This window comes from Ciconia boyciana, chromosome 11 (genome assembly GCF_034638445.1).
Source record: "Ciconia boyciana chromosome 11, ASM3463844v1, whole genome shotgun sequence".
NCBI lineage: Eukaryota > Metazoa > Chordata > Aves > Ciconiiformes > Ciconiidae > Ciconia > Ciconia boyciana.
Genome location: NC_132944.1, coordinates 6,551,386 through 6,574,146, shown reverse-complemented (window position 1 = coordinate 6,574,146; position 22,761 = coordinate 6,551,386). Strand labels below are relative to the sequence as shown.

Genomic DNA, 22,761 nt, shown 5'->3' with positions numbered 1-22,761 from the left:
CCCGCGCTGCCACCCACACCGGGCAGGACACGCTCCCGTCCCCCGGGTCTCGCTCCGGAGGCCCCGGGAGCGGCCGCGCCGCCGCCGCCGCCGGCCCTCGGCCACCCGCCCGCCGCGAGGCCGCTGTCACCGCTGCGAGCTCGGCCCGGTGACGGGACGGGGCGCTGGGGGCGGCGGGCGGGGACGGGACAGCGGGGAGGACACCGTGGGGAGGGCTGAGGGAGACACCGGAGCCAGCGGGGTCGGGACGCCGGTGAGGGACAGCGACACCGAGGGGGCCGCGGCAGGGCGGCCCGCGCCCAGGGCCAGGGCCGCCGCGGGAGGCGGGGACGGGGGAGGTGACAGGAGGAGGCGGAGGGGCTCGGCGCCCCCGGGCCCGGCGCGGGGCCCGCTGTGGTGGAGCTGCTGCGCGGCCGGGCGGCGCTGCCTCCCCGCGGCGGCCACACAAAGGGAGGCAGCGGCCTCCTGGCTTCGGGCCGCCGCCCCGCCTGCGCGCCCCCGGCGCCGCGCCGCTCACCCAGCCGGCTGCGCTCCGCCTCCGACAGCCGCGGCCGCACTCGCCCTCCGCCGCCCGCCCCGCCACCGCTGCTGCTGCTGCCGCCGTCGGTACCGCCGCCGCTCCGTACCGCCGAGCCCGCCGCTGCCGCAAAGCCCGCCCGGCCGCCAAACGCGCCGAGCCCGCGCGACACCTCCGGCGAGGAAGGGCCGCTTCGCTTTACGGCAGCGCCCGCCGGCGGGAGGAGGAAGGAGCGCGGCCTTCCACGTGGGGCCGCGGCCGAGCGCGGCCCGGCGGCGCCATGAAGCGGCCCAGTGAGCGGCGGGGCCGGGGCGGCGGGAGCGGGGGCACCGGTGGCCGCGGGTGGGGGCGGACCTCGGGCAATATCGCCGGCGAGCGCTCTGCGGCGAGGGAATGGCGGGGGCGGGCGGCGGCCCGGGACCCGTGGAATGGCGGCGGGCTGGGGCGGGGGGGGCGGGCGGCGGCCCGGGACCCGTGGAATGGCGGGGGGAGCGGGCGGCGGCCCGGGACCCGTGGAATGGCGGCGGGCTGGGGCGGGGGGGGGTGAGCGGCCGTCCGTGGCCGAGCGAACGGCGGCGGCCCAGGGCGAGGGAGTAGTGCAGCCGGGCTCGAGGGAACGGCGGCGGCGGGCGGCGATGAGAGCTCGGCCGCTTCCCGGGGCTGTCCCCGGGAGGCGGGGGCGCGAGGAGCCGGCGCTGACGGGCGCGGTGCCTTGCAGAGCTGAAGAAAGCCAGCAAGAGGCTGACCTGCCACAAGCGCTACAAGATCCAGAAGAAGGTGAGTCCCGGCGCGCTGCCCTTGTCCCACGGAGCGGGGGGGGAAGATGGCGGGGGGGGCTGTTTCTAATTAAAGCTCCATGCTAACTAGTTTAACACTAAAAACATTTTTTGTATATTACTACAGAAGCACGTTGTACGTATATATGTACACAATAAGGATGTTATCTTGAATATTAAGGAGTCTGGACTGTAGAGAGGAATTTTCTTTCCAGTTACCATTGGCCAAAGGGTGATGTAGAAAGGGGCATAGGTTTTTTACATCGTTACATTTTGCATTATTTTGGGCTGGTATGTTCGAGTGTAGCTTTACAATGAGACATTATGCAATCGAAACACTTTGATCTAAAGGCAGAAACGTACCTGTATCTGTAAACAGGAGGGATACATCCCTTTTTTTTTGCCTTAGACTGAGAAAATATTCTTGCTCCTGTCCTCAGATCAGAGAACACCACCGAAAAGTCAGGAAGGAGGCCAAAAAACGTGGACGCAAAAAGCCCAAGAAAGATCCCGGTGTTCCCAGTGCTGCACCGTTTAAGGAAGAGCTTCTACGGGAAGCGGAGCAAAGAAAGCAGAGGGTAAAATACAATTTGTGGTAAACAGGACAAGAACTGAGACCATTCCTAGCTTCAAGGAAGCTTTGTGTGTATGTGTGTGTGTACATGTGCACACCGAGAGGTACAATCATGTAAATGGTCCTAGTAGACATGTACTTTGGAAAAATAATATATTTATTTCCAGCATTATATAGTGTGTAACAATATACTCTTTTATTTTTAACCTTAATTTCATCACTGTGTGTATAAACATGCTGGAAATGTCACTTTTAATGTAATCAGAATTGTCCATGATGCTAAGATACACAGGTGTCCCATCAGAATGCTAAAAGTTGAGTCTTGGCATTATGTGATTATACAGAAAATAAGGATCTGCTGTCTGCAGTGTGGAGTAATGTGACATGAGAGCAGCACCGTTATCAGTTGTAATGTTATTGCTGCATGGCTGTTATTTTGGGGTGTAGCTAATGGATATATTGCCTCTGGTTTTGAGGCAATTGAAGGCAACAGTATTCTTTTCAGGGTAGGATGCAGAAAAAGTTCCCAGTGTTACTTGGACAGCCATGGCTTCTAAATAAGCTGTTTCAGGAACTTTGGTCAGAAATAAGTAAATGGGGAGAAAGAACAGGCTTCTTACCACCTTCAAAAGTGTTTTATCTGGCTTGGGTTTTTGTTTGCAATCAGCTTGAAGAACTAAAACAAAAGCAGAAGCTCAACAGACAGAAGGAACATGAAAAGAAGAGGAAGCTTGAAGCTAAAAAGAATGCAGCCAAAATCAAGGAAAAAGCAGAGGGAAAGGTAGGCGTCTGGTATGATTTTCATTCTTTGAGGCTTACAGAAGCAATAAAAGTCATCCTGAAACTACATCTTCTTAAGCAGTGTGTTACATGTTACATTTTCGTGCTGTATATGCACACAAGTATAATATGCTAATTCTCAATTAAATAATTCCCTTTCATTTTTACTTGCATTCAGGAATCCTCTGGCAAATCTAAAGCAAAGACTAACAAACCGCTGAATAAAAATTCAAAGAAATCATTTTGCAGGGAGCTCAAGAAGGTGAGATGTTTCAACTATTTTTATATAGTTTGATGAGAGTCAGCAATGAGACTGCTTGTTATTTTCCTTTTTTGCATTACTGTGCAGCTGCTACAGAGCATAAAGGTTGCTTGTGATGAACTTCAACACTGAAGTAAGGGATTTTACGAGAGAAGCTGTGAGGGTTTCAGTCTTGTCTGGTGTGAGCTACTGAGACATCCAGTACTTTGAGGCATTAGACTTCTTGGGCCAATGTCAGTACGTACTGAGTGATCAGAGAGCTCTTGTAGTAATGAGGTAGTACTGTCTAAGGATTTCTTGCCTTTGGAGGAAAAAGATGAAAATTGCTTCATCTTTCTGGTTTGTAGTTCAGAAGAAGGGAGCTCAAACAAGAACAGTCTTATTGAAACCTCACCAATCATCCTGTGAAATGCAACAGTAACTGTTGTAAGCCACAGCTATTCCAGAGTTGTCATCTGTCAAATGGTCTGTGATGTCTGATTTGAGAGTCTTCTCTCTTTTTTCCTAACCTAGGTGATTGAGGCCTCAGATGTGGTTCTAGAGGTTTTAGACGCAAGAGATCCAATGGGCTGCCGGTGCCCTCAACTGGAGCAAGCTGTAACTTGCTCTGGAGGAGACAAAAAGCTACTGTTGGTTCTGAACAAAATTGGTAAGAAGCACAGGTTTTCTTGAAGTGTTACTTTGTCACTGTGTGGTTCTGTGGTAGGTGAGCTATGAAGAAGATTTTAAAGGAATCTGAGATTCCATTGAAGACATAAGATCCAACTCTGAGCTCACTGCCCTACTGAAGGGTTCACATTTCCTCCACCTTTTAGTCTAGTTTGCTAAGAAAACACCACAGACAGGTAAATGCACATTACCCCCTTTCTTTTGCAATAAATTCTGAGGGCATTGGTTGGTTTCAGCTAAATTTGACAGAAGTTAAAGATCTTTAACATTTTCAATATTTTTGTGAATGTAGGTGAGTAGGCAGAGGTTACGATGCTGGTCCCCACTGAGGCAATGGTTGAGTTAAAGATCAGCAAATCAATGCAATAGTTGTATTTTAAATTTGGCTTTGGGAAGTATTTTCTCTCTTCCGTTGCTGTATGAAAGAATCCACACAAAAGCAGGTGAAACCAGCTAAAAAGGCTGGAGATTACTGGGTTAGCAGCAGCAAAATAAAAGAAAAGGAAATACCAAGAGCAACAGCAAGAGCAAAGGGAGCTTTCTATTAGAGTAGCCTTTGCAGGGATGATGGGATAATCCTTCACAGAACATCACTCTCTGTACCATACAAAGACTCCTAGCAAGACGCCAGCATTAAAAACCTGATACAGGGGCCAAAAATGTAATTGTGGTATGTTCTGCTTGAGGCAGAAAATAAAGACTAAAACTTGCAACACTGGGTGCCTTCGGGGAACATACCCAGTACTAGAGTTTTCAGCCAAACATTATTTGTCATAAAGAAACATACTAAATAGACAAAATACAGCCTAGTTCCTGATTCCACATCAGATTTTCTCCACACGGTGATATTTAAGATTCACATGAGTAAAAGGACTGTGCTCTTTTTTGCAGATTTAGTGCCAAAGGAGAACTTAGAGAAATGGCTGAATTATTTGAAGAAGGAGCTTCCAACGGTTGCTTTTAAATCGGCAACACTGATGAAGGACAGGACTATGGTAAGAGCACTGCAGGCTTTCTCATGACTAAGTCATATGTGTCTGCAATCACACATGTTGAAACATGTTGAGAAACAGGAACTCTTTAAAATTCCTTTTCCCCTTGTTTTATTATACTGGTGTGACTGATGGATATGCCGTTGCACTTTGACTAAGCTTTGTGGTACTGTGTGGGAATCCTTGCTGTTGAAATACGTATTGTTATTTGTGCCCAGGACGCTGGACTAGAGTAAAACCAAGTTTTTGTTTTGGTTTTTTTTTTGTTTGTTTGTTTTGTGGTTTTTTTTGTTTGTTTTGTTTTTTTACTGTAAGAAGGACAGTGAGGGGAGGAAGATGAGGAATTTTTCATCTTCTACTTAGGATGGTTGCACCAGTTACATCTGAATTGTTTTGTAGGTGGTGCAGTCTGTACTACTGCGTTCATCCTGACTGTGGCTATCAATAAAGGTAGCACCTGACTTCTTTCATGAAGAGTATAAAGGGGTTAGCTCCCTGTGTCCTAGTCTCAACTCTTTGAAGATGCTAGTTTGAGCCGTATATGTATTAATACATAATGCTTCACACGTCTTAACCCTGATAACAGTGTAGTGAAATACCCTCCTGCAAAATGGTACAGAAACTGCAATGCGGAGAGCAGGTTTTGAAATCCTTCAAAAAATTGAAACCTCTTGAGTGAATTTGCAGATTTAAGGATTCTACCATCTGAACATACGTGGTTATTTTATGGTCGCACAACAATTTGCAATGCAGCCTGAACTGAAATCACAAGCCCTAGAAGTCAGTTCACATTCTTTTTTCTCTTACTGTTGATGGCTACCTTTTTTACTGTCACTTAACTGATTAGCCAATTTCTTATTAAACTAACTCCTTCTGTTTAGAAGAACACAGTAACATCATCTAATAGAGATAAGAGTTGGAAACATTACAGTAGATAAATAAATCTAAGCATATGTATTTATCTTCCCAAATAGCTCCTGACCATGGTTTGTTTTTTTTTTTTGCCTTTGAATCCTGTAGCAGGAACACTTCACAAAAAGACGTGCTCGTGTTGATTTGTCAAGAACCACTGAATGTTTTGGAAGCAAATGCCTTCTGAAACTTCTTCAAGAGCATGGCAAGACTCAAAACAAAGCCATTCAGGTTGGGGTAGTAGGTAAGCATTTTGAGAGACAGGAGGAGTTTCCTTCTCCTCCCATAAAGCTTTAGTATCCTGTATCACAAATTGGGTAAAACAACTAACGCATGACTTTCTTTTGGGCTTTCTAGTCATTGTTCTTACTTTCATCTAAGCCTTGCTATTGCAGTACTTCAGTTGACAGCGATTTATGTTGTACTACGTGCATGTAGTGTAAGTGATCTGTGGAAGACACATTGTGTGAGGCCTTAGCTGATTCACCAGCTGAGGGAAACGAGAAGCAGGTTACATACCATGCAGCTTGCACTGCCTTCCTCCTCTCTGATAGGATTTGTGGTGTTACATTCAGTGATATCTTTCATGCCCTTTTTATTATCAGTGTGAGAAATGAGGATACAGACTTTGTCTTACTTCTGTAGTGAAGACTTCAGATCCAACTCTGATCTCACACTGAAGATGTACTTTACCAAAGACACCTGGAAGAAGCAGTTTTGATCAGTGTTACATAGGCTGAATTTTCTTATTTAACTTACAAGGATTTATGTGGTTTTCTTCAGGTTTCCCTAATGTGGGAAAGAGCAGCATAATCAACAGTCTTAAAGGAGTTCGTGCTTGCAATGTTGGCGTAGCAAGAGGTGTTACCAAGTAAGCCAAGTCTGAAAAAAGCTGTTCATTTCCCTGTTTGTTGCTGTGTTCTGATTACCTTGAGTTTGTTGTTTGTGTACAATTTCCATCCATTAAGGGCAAACCATGCCCCTGAGCGCAGTTTTAAATGCACATTTCAGTTTGCCAGGATGAAAGATACTGATCTGTGTGATGCAAGCTATCATGAGGGAATACAGTGTATAAACTTGCTCTTTTTGTACACTTAGATTTCTGTGCTATGCAAAGCATGTGATGAGAAAGCACTGAAACTGACTCTGTATGAAGTGTATTCAGTCCAACACTGAGCTTTGTCTTGCATCCCTCACCATTACCAGCACTTTGCTAGTTGATTTATCTTTGTCTACTCACAGTGCATTTCTCTCTGAATAGGTCCATGCAAATCGTGCACATTGATAAACAGACGAAGATGTTGGACAGTCCAAGTATAATTGCAGATCCTTCCAACAATGCCCTGGCTCTAGCCTTGAGAAGTATCATAGACACTGAAGAATCAGGCTCAGCAGATGTGCTTGAAGGAGTAGATGCCATTCTAAATCACTGCAGTAAGCAGCAGGTGAGCTCTATCTTTTTCCACATTCCTCACTGCATTTGACTTCTCTGTAGGTTTCTTAGGCCAATAACCAAAGTTTGTTTCACTTCAACTAGTTCTGGTAGGTTTTGCACTGCTTTTCCCTAACCATGCAGAGTGGCAAACTTTGGCTATTGTATCCAACGCTAAGTGTGATCCTTCATCCTTTTAAATGGAAGGCAGAAACAGCATGCCAGGATCCTGTCAGCCAGAGTCTGTTTTCCCAATAACTCTTCGGATTTTTAAAAAACCCTGCTTTTAAGATCTCACAGTATCACAGAGTGAAAAATGAAGATACTCTGACTGCTTCCTATTATTACAGTGAAGACTTCAGATCCAACTCTGATTTCACTCTAGTTTCAAGTAGATTAACTGAAGCCTAATTCCCATTCAGTTCTGTGATAACTTTTTTCACAAACCAGTGTGCTGTCTCTATACACCCACTAGTATGGGTGAATGACAGATGAATTTGTTGATTAAATAAGCATTTTGCTTTGTAATGTTTACTCCCACATGCAGGAGAAAAAAGGTTCTTCACATACTTGTTTGTCCTCATTGTAACCCAATTTGATTTGCTTTTTTATTCCTAAAACTAAGAGAAATGTGGGTGTCTCTTTCTGAATGCACCATTTTCTTTTGCACTAGGTAATGATGCACTATAGTATCCCAGATTTCAGGAACACTGAGGAGTTTTTAACTTTACTTGCTCAGAAAAGGGGTATGCTGAAAAAGGGAGGCGTTCCTGACATAGAGAATATAGCTAAATTACTACTTTGTGACTGGACAGGGTATGTATGCTATGAATTTTGCTTTATGCTGCTCACCTTTTTCACATTGTTAATCCAGCACAGCAGAAGCTCTGAGTCCTGAGAAGTACTTAGAAAAGAGAGGCTGCTTTTTTTTTTCTTTTTTTCCTTTCTCACATTTTAATTCAGTAAAGAGAGCTGGATTGGCTAACAGATTTAGAGAATGCCATCCATAGATAATATTCTAAAGTAGTGAAGGAGACAGAGTCAAAGCATGTTGCACGTTACTCCATAGCCAGTTTGCTGACTTCTGTTACGGGAATTTGCCTTCCTCTCAAATACTGAGTCCATGTAGTCCTCTTCTACAGACAGGAAAGGATATGGCAAATTTGCTGTGGCAATTTATAGTGGTTCCTATATGCTGAGGGTGGGAATAAATGTAACTCAGTAATTGAGTGTGATTATTTCCCTTGCTCAAGTGGTTCAGCTGCTTTTACAGCTCATGATTTTACAGGCAGATGATTTGTGGTGACAAAGAATGCCATTTCTCTTTCCTCTCAGGAGTGGGCTATCCACTTAATACTGTTATTGACAACTTCAGAGTCAAATTTAAATAGCTATTTAACTGCTGTTAAACAGATGATAATAAATGAGTAGTTAGGTTGAGGAGTTTGACAGGTTTGTGCTCTGGGTTTTATTTTTAAATACAGTGATTTAACTGTTATCTTTGCTTGTTTTTTAATGCTGATTTTTTTTTTTCCAGAGCTAAAATAAGCTACCACTCACAACCTCCAGGATCTCAGAGACCACCACCATATCTTACAGAAGACAAAATAGCTGAAATGCAGGAGTGCTTTAATTTAAAGAACCTAGAAGAAGAAAACAACAACACTGTTCAAGGTAGGACTGTTACTGTAATGCAGTGCTACAATTAAGAGTAGCAATAGTAGTTTTAACGGGAGATTTTGAATGGAAGTCCTCCTGGGGTTTAGCTTTGCCAATATGCAGTGAATATGAACCTTTTAAGAAAGAAATGGATTCTGATGCAACAGAAGAGTGCAATATGTGCTGTCTTAACACAAATTACCCCTGCTAGTTCTTAGTTTCTGCTTGTCTGACCTAACACTCCTAAATAGGAAATGGGGGAAAAGAATGTTGAAGAGCACCAACACTGGCTAATTAGGCCAACAAAATACATTTTACTCAGTACAATCTATGCTCAAATCCAAGTCTTTCAGCTCCTAGGAGTGTTCTGTAGATGCCTCAGGGAAAGGTATTCTCACAGAATTGTCCTTTGTTCTACCTGCTTATGTGGGGGTGCAGTCTTGTGGAAGGGAGGGAGCACGACTGTCTTTTTCTAGCCCTGACCTAAAATGGCTGTCCTCTCAGGGGGTAGGCATTACATCTGGTACTGTCTAACAGTGATTTAACAGACACTTCCTATGTTTTCTCAGCTTTAAAATACCCCAGTCCGGCAAGTAGCATCATTTTCCAGTCAGCTGGTATGGCAAATGGGACAATAGAAGAACATAGAGTGATAGAGGTAGCATCAGAGTGGGAAAACTTGGAAACAAGTAAGGAGGGGGAGGAAGAAGAAGAGGAGGATTTCACAGAAAGTGATGATGATCAAGACGATGTAGAAGAAGAAGAAAAGGATGTCAAAGAGGTAAATCAGGGTTTCATTAGGCTTCTTCTACCTGTTTAGATCATGACACCAAGTACCCAGTCAGTATCTTGCTGTAAACTGAGAATGCGAAGCCACCAGAAGTAATCAAAAAAGTCTTTCTTCTGGAGAGATGGGTTGGGCTTTTTGCTTAATTACAGCAACAATATTGTTCTAAGTCAGTTCTAAGGCAGTGTGTTCCTGACCAACTGTACAAGGGGACATCCACGCTATCATTAGTCTCTCTTAGGTTTCATTTGCATGGAAGACTTCATTAGTGATGTCTGAACAAACACATATGTCTGACCTCTCTGACTTGTAGGAAAGCAAAGTTCAGGTCACCAGGAAAGCAAAGCTTGGAAAACGACAAACAAGTCCTACAAATTCAGAAAAGCAGATAGCAGGTCTGTATTAAAAACCCTGGCTTGAAGCATAGTCTCTAGTACTGTAGCACTTGCATTGGTTTCACTAACACATTATTTTCTTTTCTCAGAAAGCGAACATTCCAATTCGCTGTCATTCAGCTTGGATAAGACAGCAGATGAAGATGACGCCTATGATTTTAATACAGACTATGTGTAATGAACTATGTGTGAAGACACAGTTTGGAGACTCTTATTACTGGCTTTCAGAACGGTCATAATGACTTGTGTTGCAGCAGAAGTTGGAGGAATGCTGCATACCAGAGCTGCTGCAAAGATTCACAATTATTACTGTGTCAAATAATGTATATAATACTGTATCTCCCTTGATTGATCCAGATTTTATACAAGTCCAGGAAATTGACTGTATTCAGCTTTTAAGTCCTAAACTTTATTTCCTGTATTTAAAAAAAAGCCTATTTTTAAAAATTCCTAATAGACTGAGCTAGTCTGTTCACTTTGCCTTATAAAAAGATGTTTCAAAAGGATAAACCCTTTGTCTTTTTCTTTGAAAAACAATGGTAAATGTTTAATTCTAGTCATGTTCAAGCAATTAAATTTCAAGGTAAGTTTTCATCCTCCCTTCCTAAAATTTAATTGTTTTTCCTAGAGGATTACAGAGACTGTAGCCCTAGAGCGTGACTTAAGTCAGTAAGTTTTCAGTATACTTATGCAAGACTTCTAGAAACTTTCATATGTAAAGGTTTGCTATAAAATGCTACTTATGTGTCAGCTAGACATAAGGTATTTTATCTAAGCACTGCTTTATATGTTCAGAAGTTTCACTGGGAAAGGTAACAGATTATGATATTAGTAATCTGTCTTCACTGGGGAAGAAGCTTCTTGTTCTTATGGTGCTCTTGAACAAAAGACATATTTCCTGATGACACCAATAGGCAACAACTGGTAACTGTAAAGCAAAACGTTGCCCAGTGCAGTAAGGACATGTAACTGCACTTGGCCTATAGCAGAACTGGGGTAGCAAGAGAACCAAGATGCCCTGCAGCTGCTAAATAAATTAAGCATTTAGAATAAACACCTGACACCAGGCATCTTCCTCCTATGTGCCTGTTTTCTTCCTCTTAAAGGTCTGATTTCTGTGTTCTTTTCTTTAATAGATAGTTGTATTTTCCATAAACGTATGTTGAGGCACAGTCCTCCTAGGCAGCTTAAAAAAGTATCCAGTGCAGACACAGACACATGCAGTTTATTAAAAACCTGCTAAAACACAGCCTGGTCATCAGAATTAAGTTTTTGTGTCAGCTGATCTAGTACAATCTTTTGAAGTTTGATAACTGAACTTATTTCATTACTCCTAACCACTTAAGGACAAGAATGGTTCTTGTTCATCAAAACCCAGGAAAATAAATGATAGATAACAAACCACAGATCAGCATCCATGACAGAAACAGAACTAAAGGCAGTGACTGCAGTGAGGTCAAGCAGTTGGAAAATCCTTTTAAATTATAAAGCAGTACTAAAACCATATTTACTAAAACCATATTCATATACAAGAAAGAGCCCTTTAGCTCTCTGCTGCCCTGTATCTTAGATCGTGCAACACGGAGCCTGTCCAAACATCTTATACTGAGGACTGTTCATAAGCAGTATTGAATAAAAATGACAACTTGACTTCAAACCTGTATTAAATGGAATAGTTAGCACTATAGCTGTTGGAATATATCAGCTAGCAATAACCACTACTCAAACATAACACTACAACTATAAAAAAAACCAACTTACCTATAGAAAAGGCGGGGGGCAGCCGTCTGCAAAAGGGCACAGGAATCTCGATGAGTTTAAAGGGCCAGACAGGGAAAGGCATGGTGGGAAAAACCTCTATAGCAGAGCCATGCTCACTTGAGAGAACTATGAGGAACTAAATAACAAAATTAATCTGCAATTCGTACAGCCTGATCCCCAAAATAAATATTTTGCATAATTTTAGAACGAGATTGCTTTTGCAAAGATGAGATCAATTGACTTCAGTTTCAATCACTTGCTACCCTATTTAAGTACAAAGGAACACTTCATATATCAGATCAAGACTAGAAACATATTGTTATTTACCTGAGGTTTGAGTCAACATGTTAAAATTAGCTTTTATTTTTGAACAAAGTTTTCTCCACTACTTTACAAAAAATGTTTTAGTGTTCACTGGCAGTTAAAACCACTTTGCATAGTGAAATAATACTTAAAAAATTCATCTTTCAAAAAAGATTCAATTTTGCAGAATTCTGCAAGAAAGACTTACACAGAAATGGTGGGGAAGAGATTTCATGCAAGAAAGGGTTGTTGATGAACCTACTTCACAGGATAACAAAACAAAACAAAAAAACAGAAAAAACCCCAAGCAGCTCTTAATTACAGTACATTGCTGTGCAAGATTTGCATGGTGCAAGCACCAGCTGAAGTTGTATGTTGTTCTTAGAAACTGTTTCTTTCTGTAGCTGACAAAATGATCTTCCTCTAGAAGACTTCTAGGAATGCACAACAGACAGAAATGAACTAACGAAAGTGCTAGTTTATAGAGATCCTCCCTTGCTTTCTATAGTGCTGCTGGAGTAGCATCTTCTGTCACACAAGTGAAGTGAGTCTCCTTTGGACCTGTGCCTTTCAGAACTGCACCTGAATAAGCGCATCACCTTGTGCTCCAGCAGGCAAGGACTGCTCTGTAATACAAGTTGGCTAAAAAAAAAGTTCTGCTTGGCTCCAGAAGTTTCCTGAGAAAATGCCATCAGTTATTAAAATTGACTCTACTTCGCTTCATAGGCTTCTGAATGTCTGCGGATCAGGCTGAACTTGCCTGTAGGGTCAGGGACATACCACTTCTCCCAGACTTCAGCGTATGAAGCTGTTCTTCCCCATGGTTTGAAATGTCCGTTCCAATGGAGCAGCTTGGCAGCTTTCACAAACTGAGGAGAGTACCTTTTTCCAGCACTAGACCCTTTTATTGAAAAAGAAACATTAGTGCCTGAAATAAAGGCAGCAGAAACACCAACATGCAATATTTTAACTTCAAAACAAAGGAAGTCTTGTCATTTATGGAGAAAGGAGGTTGTATGGGAGGCAGAAATCAAGGCAAAGTGAAAAACATAATGAGGTGCAACGGAATGCCACTTTGATCTGGCTCAGTATCAATATTAGTGTACTGCCTTTAACTTCCAAGTTCTTTAAAACCCCCTTAATACCCAGGTGTATTCAGCAGCCTATGTATTGTTAATCAGAAACAAAACCTAAGAAAGCTCTTCCAGCATTGGCGTTTCACCAGTAGCAGAACAGATACAAATGTCTGTTGATCTCAACAATCTTGGAGGAAACACCTAGGATCACTTCAGATACAATATATATGTGGAAAAAGAAAAGGAAAATGAGAAGTAATTCGAGAGTAAGTCAATTCAAGAACTAACCCCCTAGCAGTTCAAAAAAGAACACGAAGGATCAGGCCCACAAGCCCCAAGATGGTACTGCAAAGCAGTGTTTCTTAAAGAACAAGGTATAAAATAGGGGAAGAAAAGATCCGTTTGCTGCATCACCAACTAGGTGTCCAGCTACAGACTTGGAAAAACACACTTGGGGAGCAGTTTCACAAATGTTTCGTACATACCAAGATGCCGGACATTCCACATGGGATCAATACTGGAATGTTGCTTGTAAAATACAATTAGCAGTGGAGGTGTCGTGATGCTGCCAGCCAGACTCCTACTGTAAAGTTCCTCTCTGGAAGAGAAGACAAAAAGAAGGTGGGAAAGGATGCTTGTGTGGCCCTACATTGGTTGATTTTCACTTTCAGCTGCATGACAGGAATCCACAGATACATACGCAGCCCTTCATTTAGCAGATAAATGCCATCACCATAACCCAATCCCTGACCCGCTGTCACCCCCAGCTTAGGGGTACTTACGCTACATTAAGTGCCATCCACTTCTCCAATTGCTTAGTGATGTTCTGTAATTTCCATTCTGTCAAATTGGCAACAAAAACTCCTGGATTGAAAGAGCAGGTGTTGGCTTTCATAGCAAGCTTTCGGATGGTTTCTTTTTTGTAATCTAGAAACCCAATGTAATTATACTGGGGGGGGGGGGAAGAGAGTAGAAATTAGCTTAAAATACGGTCAAATTACTATCTAAAGAAAAATTTTGCACAACTCCCAACAGACAAGCATAACTTGAAGTTGTTAAAGCCAATACCCCTTCCTTTAACACCAGAGAAAAAAAGCTTAAGAGGTCTAACATTTTAAAAATATGATTATATAAACTACATATTTTAAGGAATGCTGCATGGTCTTAAAAATACCATATTATTCATATCATACCACTCCCAGAAAAAGTACTTTTTATCTCTCTGATGTTCTAAGACCTCCTGTGGTTCCACACTGGGAACTGCTCTCATTGTAAAGCACAGCAAAAGTTCAAAGTGCTTTTACTGTGCCTAAACAGAAACTGCAGGTGTCATTTGTAACACAAACATCAGAGTAAAATGATTTGGGTAGGGACAGTCGCACCTTTAGGTTCATTGCATTTGGAAGTCAACCTGCAAGAACATTAAAACCGAGTGTCTGTTTCCAAAGCCTGGGATCTATAGTATTGTTACCACTGAATCAGAATAAAACCAACCTGATTGCCTGCTCCACGGACAGCAACTTTATTAGTGGTTGAGTCACAATCATCTGAAAATGCAGCTGCATGTCCAGGTTTCAGTGGAGTGTTGTAAAGTTCAAGAATATCATCTGAAAAATGGAAGCAAGCCCAGAAAAATTAAAAGAAATCCTGATTAAGCGCTGAGTGACTTTTTGTTCAGTCCATTGCTACAGCAGATAAAACCACTCAATTTAATCAAACTCATTCATATTTATAAAGTTTTTACATCTTTCCTTGAAGTAGTTTTTGGTTACTGTAAGAGATGGCACACTGACCTCAGCATAAGGCCAGTGGCAAAAGGCTAAGAAAAGGTCCCATACCTTGCACTATTATATCATCATCCACATAGATGGCTTTCTCTGCATGAGGTACCAAATTGGGCAAGTAGAATCTTGCAAAGGTTAACTGTGAAAACAAGAAAGCAAGAGAAGCGAAGAATTAAATGAAAAATTGTCCAAATAAATGGGAAATTGATCGATACTCCTGGCACTTATCTATGCCACTAATGTCCAAGACAACTTCTATCAAGGAAGTAAAATAGGCAGCAATATCCTAGAAGTTATTTAAAATAAACATGTTCCATCAATTGCTGATTTCCTACGAATTTGTGCACCAATAAACTAACTTTAAAACTGGTCTATATTAGAATTTCTTATTTCTCCGCATATATCTGTAGTATCTCTGAGGTATTGGCATGCTTGACATGCAAGCTGCTGTGTTTCACTTTAGCTAGCAGAAAAAATTATACTAGGCATGCATATGCAGATATCCAAATCCATCTCTCACTATCTGGAAATTTATTCTTACTGAAATTTAGGAATTTGATTATAAAAGATTGTTTCTATGCTAACAGATTTGGTTTCGATCTCTAGTTGTGTTCAGAAGCCAATATCAAAATATATTGTTACGAACTAATAATTGCAAAAAAGTAACCAATATCATCCTCACTGGTTTTAAGGTGTCTGCGTTTTGAGGATCCACTTGTACTTTCCCTTCTAAGACACGAGGGTCAAAATCCAAAATTCGGTATCTCAAATTTTTCAGAGCAGTGTTACTTAGCCACAACCTGCAAAGAAGAGAAAGGCACAGATTTTCTTAAATGAGACAAAATTGAATTAAAAGCAAGAGATCCAATTGACAGTGACACAGATCTTGATCTGGCCACTCACTTCCCTATCCAACAAACATACATAGAGAATGTAATCCGTGGCTGATATCGGTGGTGTCCTGTATGACTGCAGGGGCATGCCCACTATCAGCATACTGCACAGCTGTGACACATGAAAGATATGAGGTTGCTTCTTATTTTATTAGAAATATGTGGTCCTGTTATCACAGGTCCTTCACAAAAAGTATCTGTGTGAACAGATGTGGTTAAGAATAAAAGGATCAAAGAACAATCTAGAAAAATGGACAAACTTCATTGCCAGCATCTGAATTGCTTAGAAGAAATGTAGGAAGTAACTTTTACAACTCCTCCACCAACAAACTCCAACCCCACTAGCTGGATATAACTCCACTGGAAAAGAGGGCTCTTTTTCATCCCTGAAACATTACCAGAAGGAATGCCTGTAGGACTCCCCAACAGCAGCCATGTCAAAAAGCTGCAATAAGCAGCAGCAGATAGGACTGCACACAATTTAGAGTGCAGTTCCAGGGAAAGTCAGCTCTTCCTCTTCTCAAAGATACTTAAGTTTTATAGTATTGTGGAAATCTAATGAAAAGATCATTACCTCAAGTGATCCACAGTATCATTCAAAGTAACAATATAGAAAACCACGTTGGATCTGGTGTGACGATAAATACTGTTCATGGCTGCAATTGCACCCCCAAGCCTCTCATCTGATGCTGCAATGACCACAGAAATCTCCTTATCATTCCGTTCATCTGCCAGCCTCTGGGGAACTGCGGGTATGAAATCTATAGGCTGAAGTCCTAACGGATTTGAATCTGTGGAGTACAAATGGCATCACATACTTGTTTTATGCAAATGAAACACAGACATTATTACCACGCTAAAACTCCCAACACCTTCAATTATTTCTGCTATGCAACCAGTTGGATGTCTCAGCTGAGGTGTGGATTACAGCATGCCAGTATCAAACACTTAAAATATAGCACCTGCTCTTCAAAATCCGAGATGTTAATGAATAGGAAAACATCACACTTGCAAATAAACTACATACATTTAACCATACATATTCACACACAGCACAACAAGGTACTAAAATGAGGATTAAACTACAGTAGGCCACACTTACCTTTGGTCCCCTCTGCCATGTCTATAATCTCACTGACTTCCCCCTCCCATTTACCCTAACCACCTTCTAGTCTTCTCCACATCACCCTTCCCTCTTTTTCTTAATGCTTTCTTTTCCTCTTAGGTAGGAACCAATGAAGAAAACAGAAATTCTAAATTAAAGTCACTGTTGCGAATTTTGTCCCGCCGAAGATCAAGGCATTAAGTACAGCCCATGTTTATTCCAGGGATCCTAGATCACACTACATTATCTAAGCTGAAACCACAAGAATTTATACTCATAGTGTGCAGGCAGGAAAATGGGAGATCAGCATTGAAATTTATTACTAGACCCCATCACCTGTAAAAGCTAGCAAATTGCCCACTACCTGCACTTTTTATAACAACACTGATACCTTTCAGATGATCTAGACTATTACATATTAGATAATTTTAGGTAATTTGAGGAACATAGCAAACAGGGACTTGGCAGTTTGTGGGCAATATTCTGCTGTTCACAAAGCTGGGCTTCTGCTTGCCTTTTTCTGATGACAGAACTCAACAGCTTTGACTTCAACTGATTCCTGGGTAGGGCCTGTCAGGCTCCTATCCAACTGCTGCTGGGAAGCACCCGTACCACTGCTACCCAGGAGCAACAGCTCCCAGGAGCAGCAAACTGGAACTTGGCAGTTAATGGGGGCATGGACAGGCTCTGTGGGACCATGTGCAGTTCTTAAAAGCAGACTCCCAAAAATGAAAAGGCTTTGCTAAGTAAACTGAATCATATCTTAATGACTTTTAAAGCCAGAAGGAACCCTTACTGCTATCTCACCTGGCTTCTCAACCAAGAAAAGTCACAGGACAGCAAGAACAGACAAGCCCACCAAGCTGAAGTTTCTTGGGTATGAGAACAGTAAAAGATCTACTCATAAGAGAGTACAAAAATCGTATCTTGTTATGCAAATGATCGATCATTATCATACATATTATTTCAGCAACGTGGTGGTTTCTGTCTGGCCAGATCATGTGCTTTCCCACCAATCTTAAAAAAAAAAAAAATTAAAACCCAACATACCTGACAATTCCCGTTTCAAGAAGTCACTGAGACCTAGGAAGTTATGATGAAGAACTAGCAAAAATATGACAACAGCCACTATAAGGATGGAAATGTTCACTGAAAATTTAAAAGAAAAAAGTTTATCAATATAACCAGAGAACAACAGGGAAACTCAGAAAAGTACAAAAGAGATTTTTTTAAAATTAGACACATACATATACACATACCTTTCCTTAATGTCATTTTTCTCTTGTTATTTTATTTATTAGCATAAGCCTCCTGCAAACCTGTAAGAGAAAAAATATGGCAGTCAATTCCTACTTCCAGTGCATGCATACACAAGGCATAGCACACTATCACCAGGAGTGTCAAAACAGTTTCTGAATGCAGTGAATGTTTCCTTCTCTTATAAAGATAAAACTGTATGTTATATTTTAATAACTGAGTATGGCATCTCAGTAAGTATGTAGCTACAATGACATATCTAAAGCACAACTCAGAGATTAAAAGGGAGACAGAGATTTTGCCATTTACTTCACTGACAGAAAAAACCCAAACAAACAAACCCAAACTCCTTCTACCAGTCAAAAGTGATCTGCAAAGAATCTAGATTATGTATGGATTTTTTTGTAGTGTTGAGCCAATTTATTTAACTATCTGAACTGGAAGCATCCCAGAAATAAGGCAAATGATTACACATTTCTTTCCATACTTAACTAACTGCAAGATTTTGGCAGGACACAGCGTTTATAAGATTTTAACAAATAGCATTTTACGCTTCCAAAACCATGAAATTCTCTACATAAACTATAACAGAATATCAGCTGAAGTGTCATCACACAAAAAGGATCACAAAAGTGTAAAAGAAGGTATTAATTACCATCATGTTATAGGTAGAAGGGGATAGAAACACCCACTCAAAGCAATGATGCAATTTCAGTATGCAATTCAAACACACATATTCATTATTTAATGGTACCAGTGATTATGAAATCAGAATAAGAGCTATGCATCCTGGAGTGTGAAGTAGCTCTCAAGTAACACACAGAAAACACTCACACCATAACAACACGCCAGATTCAAGAAACAGAGACAGTTCTATATTAAAACACTTGCAAAATTTCCACATTAAGATACTGCAAACTGTGTTGTGACTATTACGTGCGTCAGACATCTTCTTTCTGCTGTTGCATTTCTCCCGTGGGGATATATTTACCAAGCACAACAAATAAGTGCCGTGTGCCATGTCTACGGCGCTACTGAAGTCGGTCAGGACACGCAGCCTTAGCTTACAGGAGTACAACACGACGTCTCTCTTTAAAAGGAAGCATGTTGCAATGCTCCTCAGTCCCTGTGGCAGCGATGCTGAGGGTGCACACACACACACACACACACACACACACAACTTCTGCCCTTTAGTGACACTACAGCGGCCTGTGCTAAAAGCATTTACAGATTGACTTGTCCAGAAATTATTGTCAGTGCGAACACAAACCCACGCGAAAATACTCAAACACCCGCTCATCGCTACGCTGCCGCAATTTCAGTTACTGCGGCGGCGCGGTGAACACCCAGTAAGTTGGGCACACGACTGTTCCCCCCCGTTTCACTGCATCCTCCCGGAGCTGCACGGCCCAGCAGCACAAACCGCGCTCCCTCGGGCCGCCGCCTCGGCGGGGCTCCCGCACAGCTCCTCCTCCGCGGACATCGGGAGGCACAGCCCAGCGGGGGCCCCAGGAGCCCCGCTCCGAGGCCGGCAGGGCCCGGCCCAGCTCTCCTCCACCGAGACCCGCTCACCGTCCGCCCGCGCCGCCGCCAACTGCCACCGCGGCAGCGCCGCCCCCGCGGCCGCCGCCACCCACCAGCAGCCCACCGGGCCGCAGGTGTCCGACACGATGCCTGATGGCGGCGGGGAGCGAAGGCCGCGCCGCGCCCGCCGTGCTACACTAATGGGGCTGCGGCAGCTACCGACGAGCTCGCGAGCAGAGCTCGAGCCTTGCGCGGGAAGGGCCGCCCGCAGGCTGCCAAGTCAGCGTCGATTCCGGGCAGGCGACACCGCGGGCGCGTCGCACCTGCCGGCTGAAGGCCCCTCAGTCAGGGGTCCTGAGGCTCGAAGCCGCCGTTGCCTGGGAGACAGCGTCCCGCGCCGCGTCGCGCCGGCCGCTACCGATGGCGGCGCAGGGCGACGACGGCGCAAGGGAGGCCGAGACCGAGACCGAGGCCCAGGCCCAGGCCGAGGCCGAGGCCGAGGCCCGGGGCTGCGGCGGCGATGGCAGCGCGGAGCCAACGGCTGAGGCAGCAGGCTGCTACCTCGAGCAGGCGGAGGACGGGGCGGAGCGAAAGGGGTGTGTTTCCGGCCAGCTCAGCAGCCGCCTTCCGGTCCTGCTTCACCGTCACCGCGGTGGGCGTCGCGCTGAGCAGCGGTACCCGCCGAGCCAGCCCGCCGCCTCCGCCTCGCAGGGCGACGCGGGCAGCCGGCAGCCGCTGCAGGGCTCTGACGAGGAAGACGGAGACGGCTACGACGAGGACCAGGACCAGGACCAGGACGAGGACTGTGAGGCGCCGCTCTCCGCCGCCATGCTGAACATCTTCCGCTCCATCCCCACGCAGATGGTAGGGCAGCCGCCACGGGAGGCCCGGCTGTGCCCGGGCCCTCGTCCCCTTGTCGCTGCTGGCGACAGGGCTGCGTGCGGGTTGTAGCGTTCCCCTTCCTCCATGCGGTGTTGGCAGCTGCGCCTGAGGAACCGCTTTGGGGCTGCGGGGCGGTACTCCGTATCGTTTCGATTTTTTGGTCTGAAAAGTCGAGCTTTAATGTGCTGTAAAATGAAAGTAATGTACAGCTGTGCAAGGGAAACCGCTCTACACTTTTCCGTCTGTGCTACAGACAGCCAGAAAGCAAAGCGTTTTCATCGAGAGCCACGTTTTCTAAGGTCGTGCAAACGCAGGTGACATACATATCGTATGTGACAAGCACATGCTTGCTTTTGTGGTGTTATGGCTTTTACATAGTGATATTAAGCTAACCGCAATGATATTCTGAACTTGCATTACCTATCCTGAACAGACAGTGCTTGCTTTTATTTTGAGATGGTGTGGTCAAGACTGTAGGGGAGGTGTTAAGTGATTTAAGAGCTTTATTCTTTTACACTTGAAATCCAGACACCGTAAGAAAAATAATTCCAGTCTGGTTTGAAAGTTGAACAAAAAAGCCAAGAACCTGTGGCCAGGCTGACTCTAGGCTCTAACCTGAAAGAGTTTAAGTGGTAGGTTTGTGTTTTGGGTAATTGACAAAAAAAATATCTCTTTCCACAGGACTACAAGGGCCAAAAATTAGCAGAACAGATTTTTCAAGGAATCATTCTTGTCTCTGCAGTAAGTATACTAGAACTATGGGTGATAAGATAAAGGACTTCATTTTGTTTTCTGATCTTACAAACAAGGGGGTTTTTCTGATTGTTTGGCTTGACTGGGTCACTAAAAGCTTTAGACAAAATCAGAGGGGCTGTTATGGATTAAGACTTTTCTTATTTCAATCTTTTACTTTCGTTATTGGCCTACAATTTTGAAAACAAGGTTAGAAAGATGTATGAACTGTGCTTTTGAAAAACCTGTATTTTTCTACTTAACTTCTCCCCCTTGCCCCCCAACTTAATCATGGCATGGGAAATGTTTTTGTTTGTTTAAAGCTTTATTTTTTTAATATTTTTTTTTTGCAGATAATTGGTTTCATCTATGGATACATCACTGAACAGTTTGGATGGACTGTCTACATAGTTATGGCTGGATTTGCTTTATCGTGTTTGGTAAGAATTTTCTTTCCCCAAACCAGAAAATACATGCATTATTTAATCTGAAATAATCATTAAATTAAGGGGCTGTCAACACAGACAAATGTTTGCTATGTAATTCAGATTGTTAATACACTGTTAGTACTTTATTTGATCTGTAGAAAGTGCTTTACAAGCCAGTAAGTGCCTTTTCTCAAATGCCAGTAAGATTTTAGAGAACACTGCAATTTAATACTGCTATGTAACATTGAATTAGTTTTTAATTTCAATTAAATGTTACTTTTAAGTCAAGCTGATAGCATTGATAACAGAAAGGACAGTAAGGCTTTCTGTGGAGTAGTAGCTTGTCACAAAAATTTTGCAGCTGGCCCATGCTGACCGAGGGGAGAGGCTAGGATGCAAGTATAGAATTACGAGAGTAATTCCTTATTCATGCACACGAGGTGTCCCGTTCAAATTGGGGCACACCGAATGCAGTTTTACACATGGTTCTTATACCTTTCAAGCATTCAGATGCAACATGACTTGACCAATCACTAGTTAACACACACATACTACTGTTTTGAAAAGCCCCTATAATTCTGTGGCATCATCATCCATCTGCTGCTTTGATCGAAACGTCCCTGGAGTCGGCCTTGCTACAGTTCCTTACCTCTGATGCCAGATAATGGGAGGGTTTCACAGAGGTGTTAGAGGGGCTAGGATGCTGGCGTTAACCTCAGTAGTCTGGGGTATCCTTTTTAATTCAGGGTAGGTGCTGTCGTCCTCCTCCTTGCAATGAGCTGGGGTCCTTCAGTCATGCGTACTTAAGCGTGACTATGCAGTATACAGTGTAGACTATATATGTATCTTTACAGTATGAAATTGTATGAACTTTCTTAAGACTAAGTGGTACAATAGCTAGGGAATGAGATTTTCCTAACAAGCTGTACAAAACACTTATCTAGCATCTTGATTAACATGTTCTGACTTCATTCGTTTTCTCTAAGCTAACGCTCCCTCCGTGGCCTATGTACCGCCGCAATCCTCTGAAGTGGCTACCTGTCCAAGAGTCGGGAGCAGAAGAAAAGAAGCCAGCAGACAGAAAGCCAAAGAGACATGCTAAAAGCTAAAAAATGTGGTTCTTCATGCTGTTTGTTAAATTTTGTTAAATGCGATTCCACTGGGAGATACTTCTTGGCTTAGTGTTTGGTTTTTTTTCTTACTACTTTGTATACTACCATGAGTACACCAAGATCTGCAGAGAGCATGAAGGCTCTCTAAA

General features: G+C 43.3%; 4 protein-coding genes and 4 non-coding genes across 17 annotated transcripts in view; 6 read left to right on the top strand and 2 right to left on the bottom strand.

Moving 5' to 3' along the window:
- PBRM1 (polybromo 1) overlaps positions 1-652 on the bottom strand; it is a 64,204-nt gene extending 63,552 nt beyond the window's left edge. For 7 of the 9 annotated variants that reach the window (XM_072875860.1, XM_072875856.1, XM_072875861.1 and 4 more), the window contains exon 1: positions 518-652. The gene's annotated coding sequence lies outside the window, so the exon portion shown is untranslated. The remainder of the gene's footprint in view (positions 1-517) is intronic. The other 2 variants (XM_072875852.1, XM_072875854.1) reach the window with 2 other exon arrangements.
- Positions 653-656: 4 nt separating this feature from the next.
- Positions 657-10,276, top strand: GNL3 (G protein nucleolar 3). Its single transcript, XM_072875876.1, has 15 exons — positions 657-810; positions 1,236-1,294; positions 1,734-1,871; positions 2,535-2,648; positions 2,826-2,909; positions 3,423-3,558; positions 4,470-4,573; positions 5,591-5,726; positions 6,266-6,353; positions 6,744-6,927; positions 7,588-7,730; positions 8,452-8,588; positions 9,143-9,354; positions 9,674-9,755; positions 9,845-10,276. The coding sequence occupies exons 1-15, from the start codon at positions 798-800 to the stop codon at positions 9,931-9,933; spliced, it is 1,719 nt and encodes a 572-aa protein (XP_072731977.1). The 5' UTR covers positions 657-797; the 3' UTR covers positions 9,934-10,276.
- Positions 3,618-3,690, top strand: LOC140658307 (small nucleolar RNA SNORD19). Its single transcript, XR_012044684.1, has one exon. It is a non-coding gene; the product is annotated as a small nucleolar RNA SNORD19 (small nucleolar RNA).
- LOC140658309 (small nucleolar RNA SNORD19) lies at positions 6,091-6,164 on the top strand. Its single transcript, XR_012044686.1, has one exon. It is a non-coding gene; the product is annotated as a small nucleolar RNA SNORD19 (small nucleolar RNA).
- On the top strand, positions 6,591-6,668 carry LOC140658310 (small nucleolar RNA SNORD69). The gene has a single exon (XR_012044687.1). It is a non-coding gene; the product is annotated as a small nucleolar RNA SNORD69 (small nucleolar RNA).
- LOC140658308 (small nucleolar RNA SNORD19) lies at positions 7,226-7,301 on the top strand. Its single transcript, XR_012044685.1, has one exon. It is a non-coding gene; the product is annotated as a small nucleolar RNA SNORD19 (small nucleolar RNA).
- A 1,579-nt stretch (positions 10,277-11,855) lies between the features above and the next one.
- On the bottom strand, positions 11,856-19,920 carry GLT8D1 (glycosyltransferase 8 domain containing 1). Of its 2 annotated transcripts, none has more exons than XM_072875877.1 (10): positions 19,782-19,920; positions 17,937-17,996; positions 17,728-17,826; positions 16,147-16,363; positions 15,362-15,479; positions 14,734-14,818; positions 14,390-14,502; positions 13,678-13,844; positions 13,381-13,493; positions 11,856-12,720 (listed from the first exon to the last, which is right to left on the bottom strand). In XM_072875877.1, the coding sequence occupies exons 2-10, from the start codon at positions 17,950-17,952 to the stop codon at positions 12,530-12,532; spliced, it is 1,119 nt and encodes a 372-aa protein (XP_072731978.1). In that variant the 5' UTR covers positions 17,953-17,996; positions 19,782-19,920; the 3' UTR covers positions 11,856-12,529. The 2 variants fall into 2 exon arrangements, with proteins under 2 accessions (XP_072731978.1, XP_072731979.1); XM_072875878.1 differs by lacking the exon at positions 19,782-19,920 and adding an exon at positions 19,507-19,767.
- On the top strand, positions 19,864-22,669 carry SPCS1 (signal peptidase complex subunit 1). Its single transcript, XM_072875879.1, has 4 exons — positions 19,864-20,322; positions 21,022-21,081; positions 21,426-21,512; positions 22,487-22,669. Exons 1-4 carry the CDS (start codon positions 19,879-19,881, stop codon positions 22,607-22,609), a joined length of 714 nt encoding a protein of 237 aa, XP_072731980.1. The 5' UTR covers positions 19,864-19,878; the 3' UTR covers positions 22,610-22,669.
- Positions 22,670-22,761: the final 92 nt, after the last annotated feature.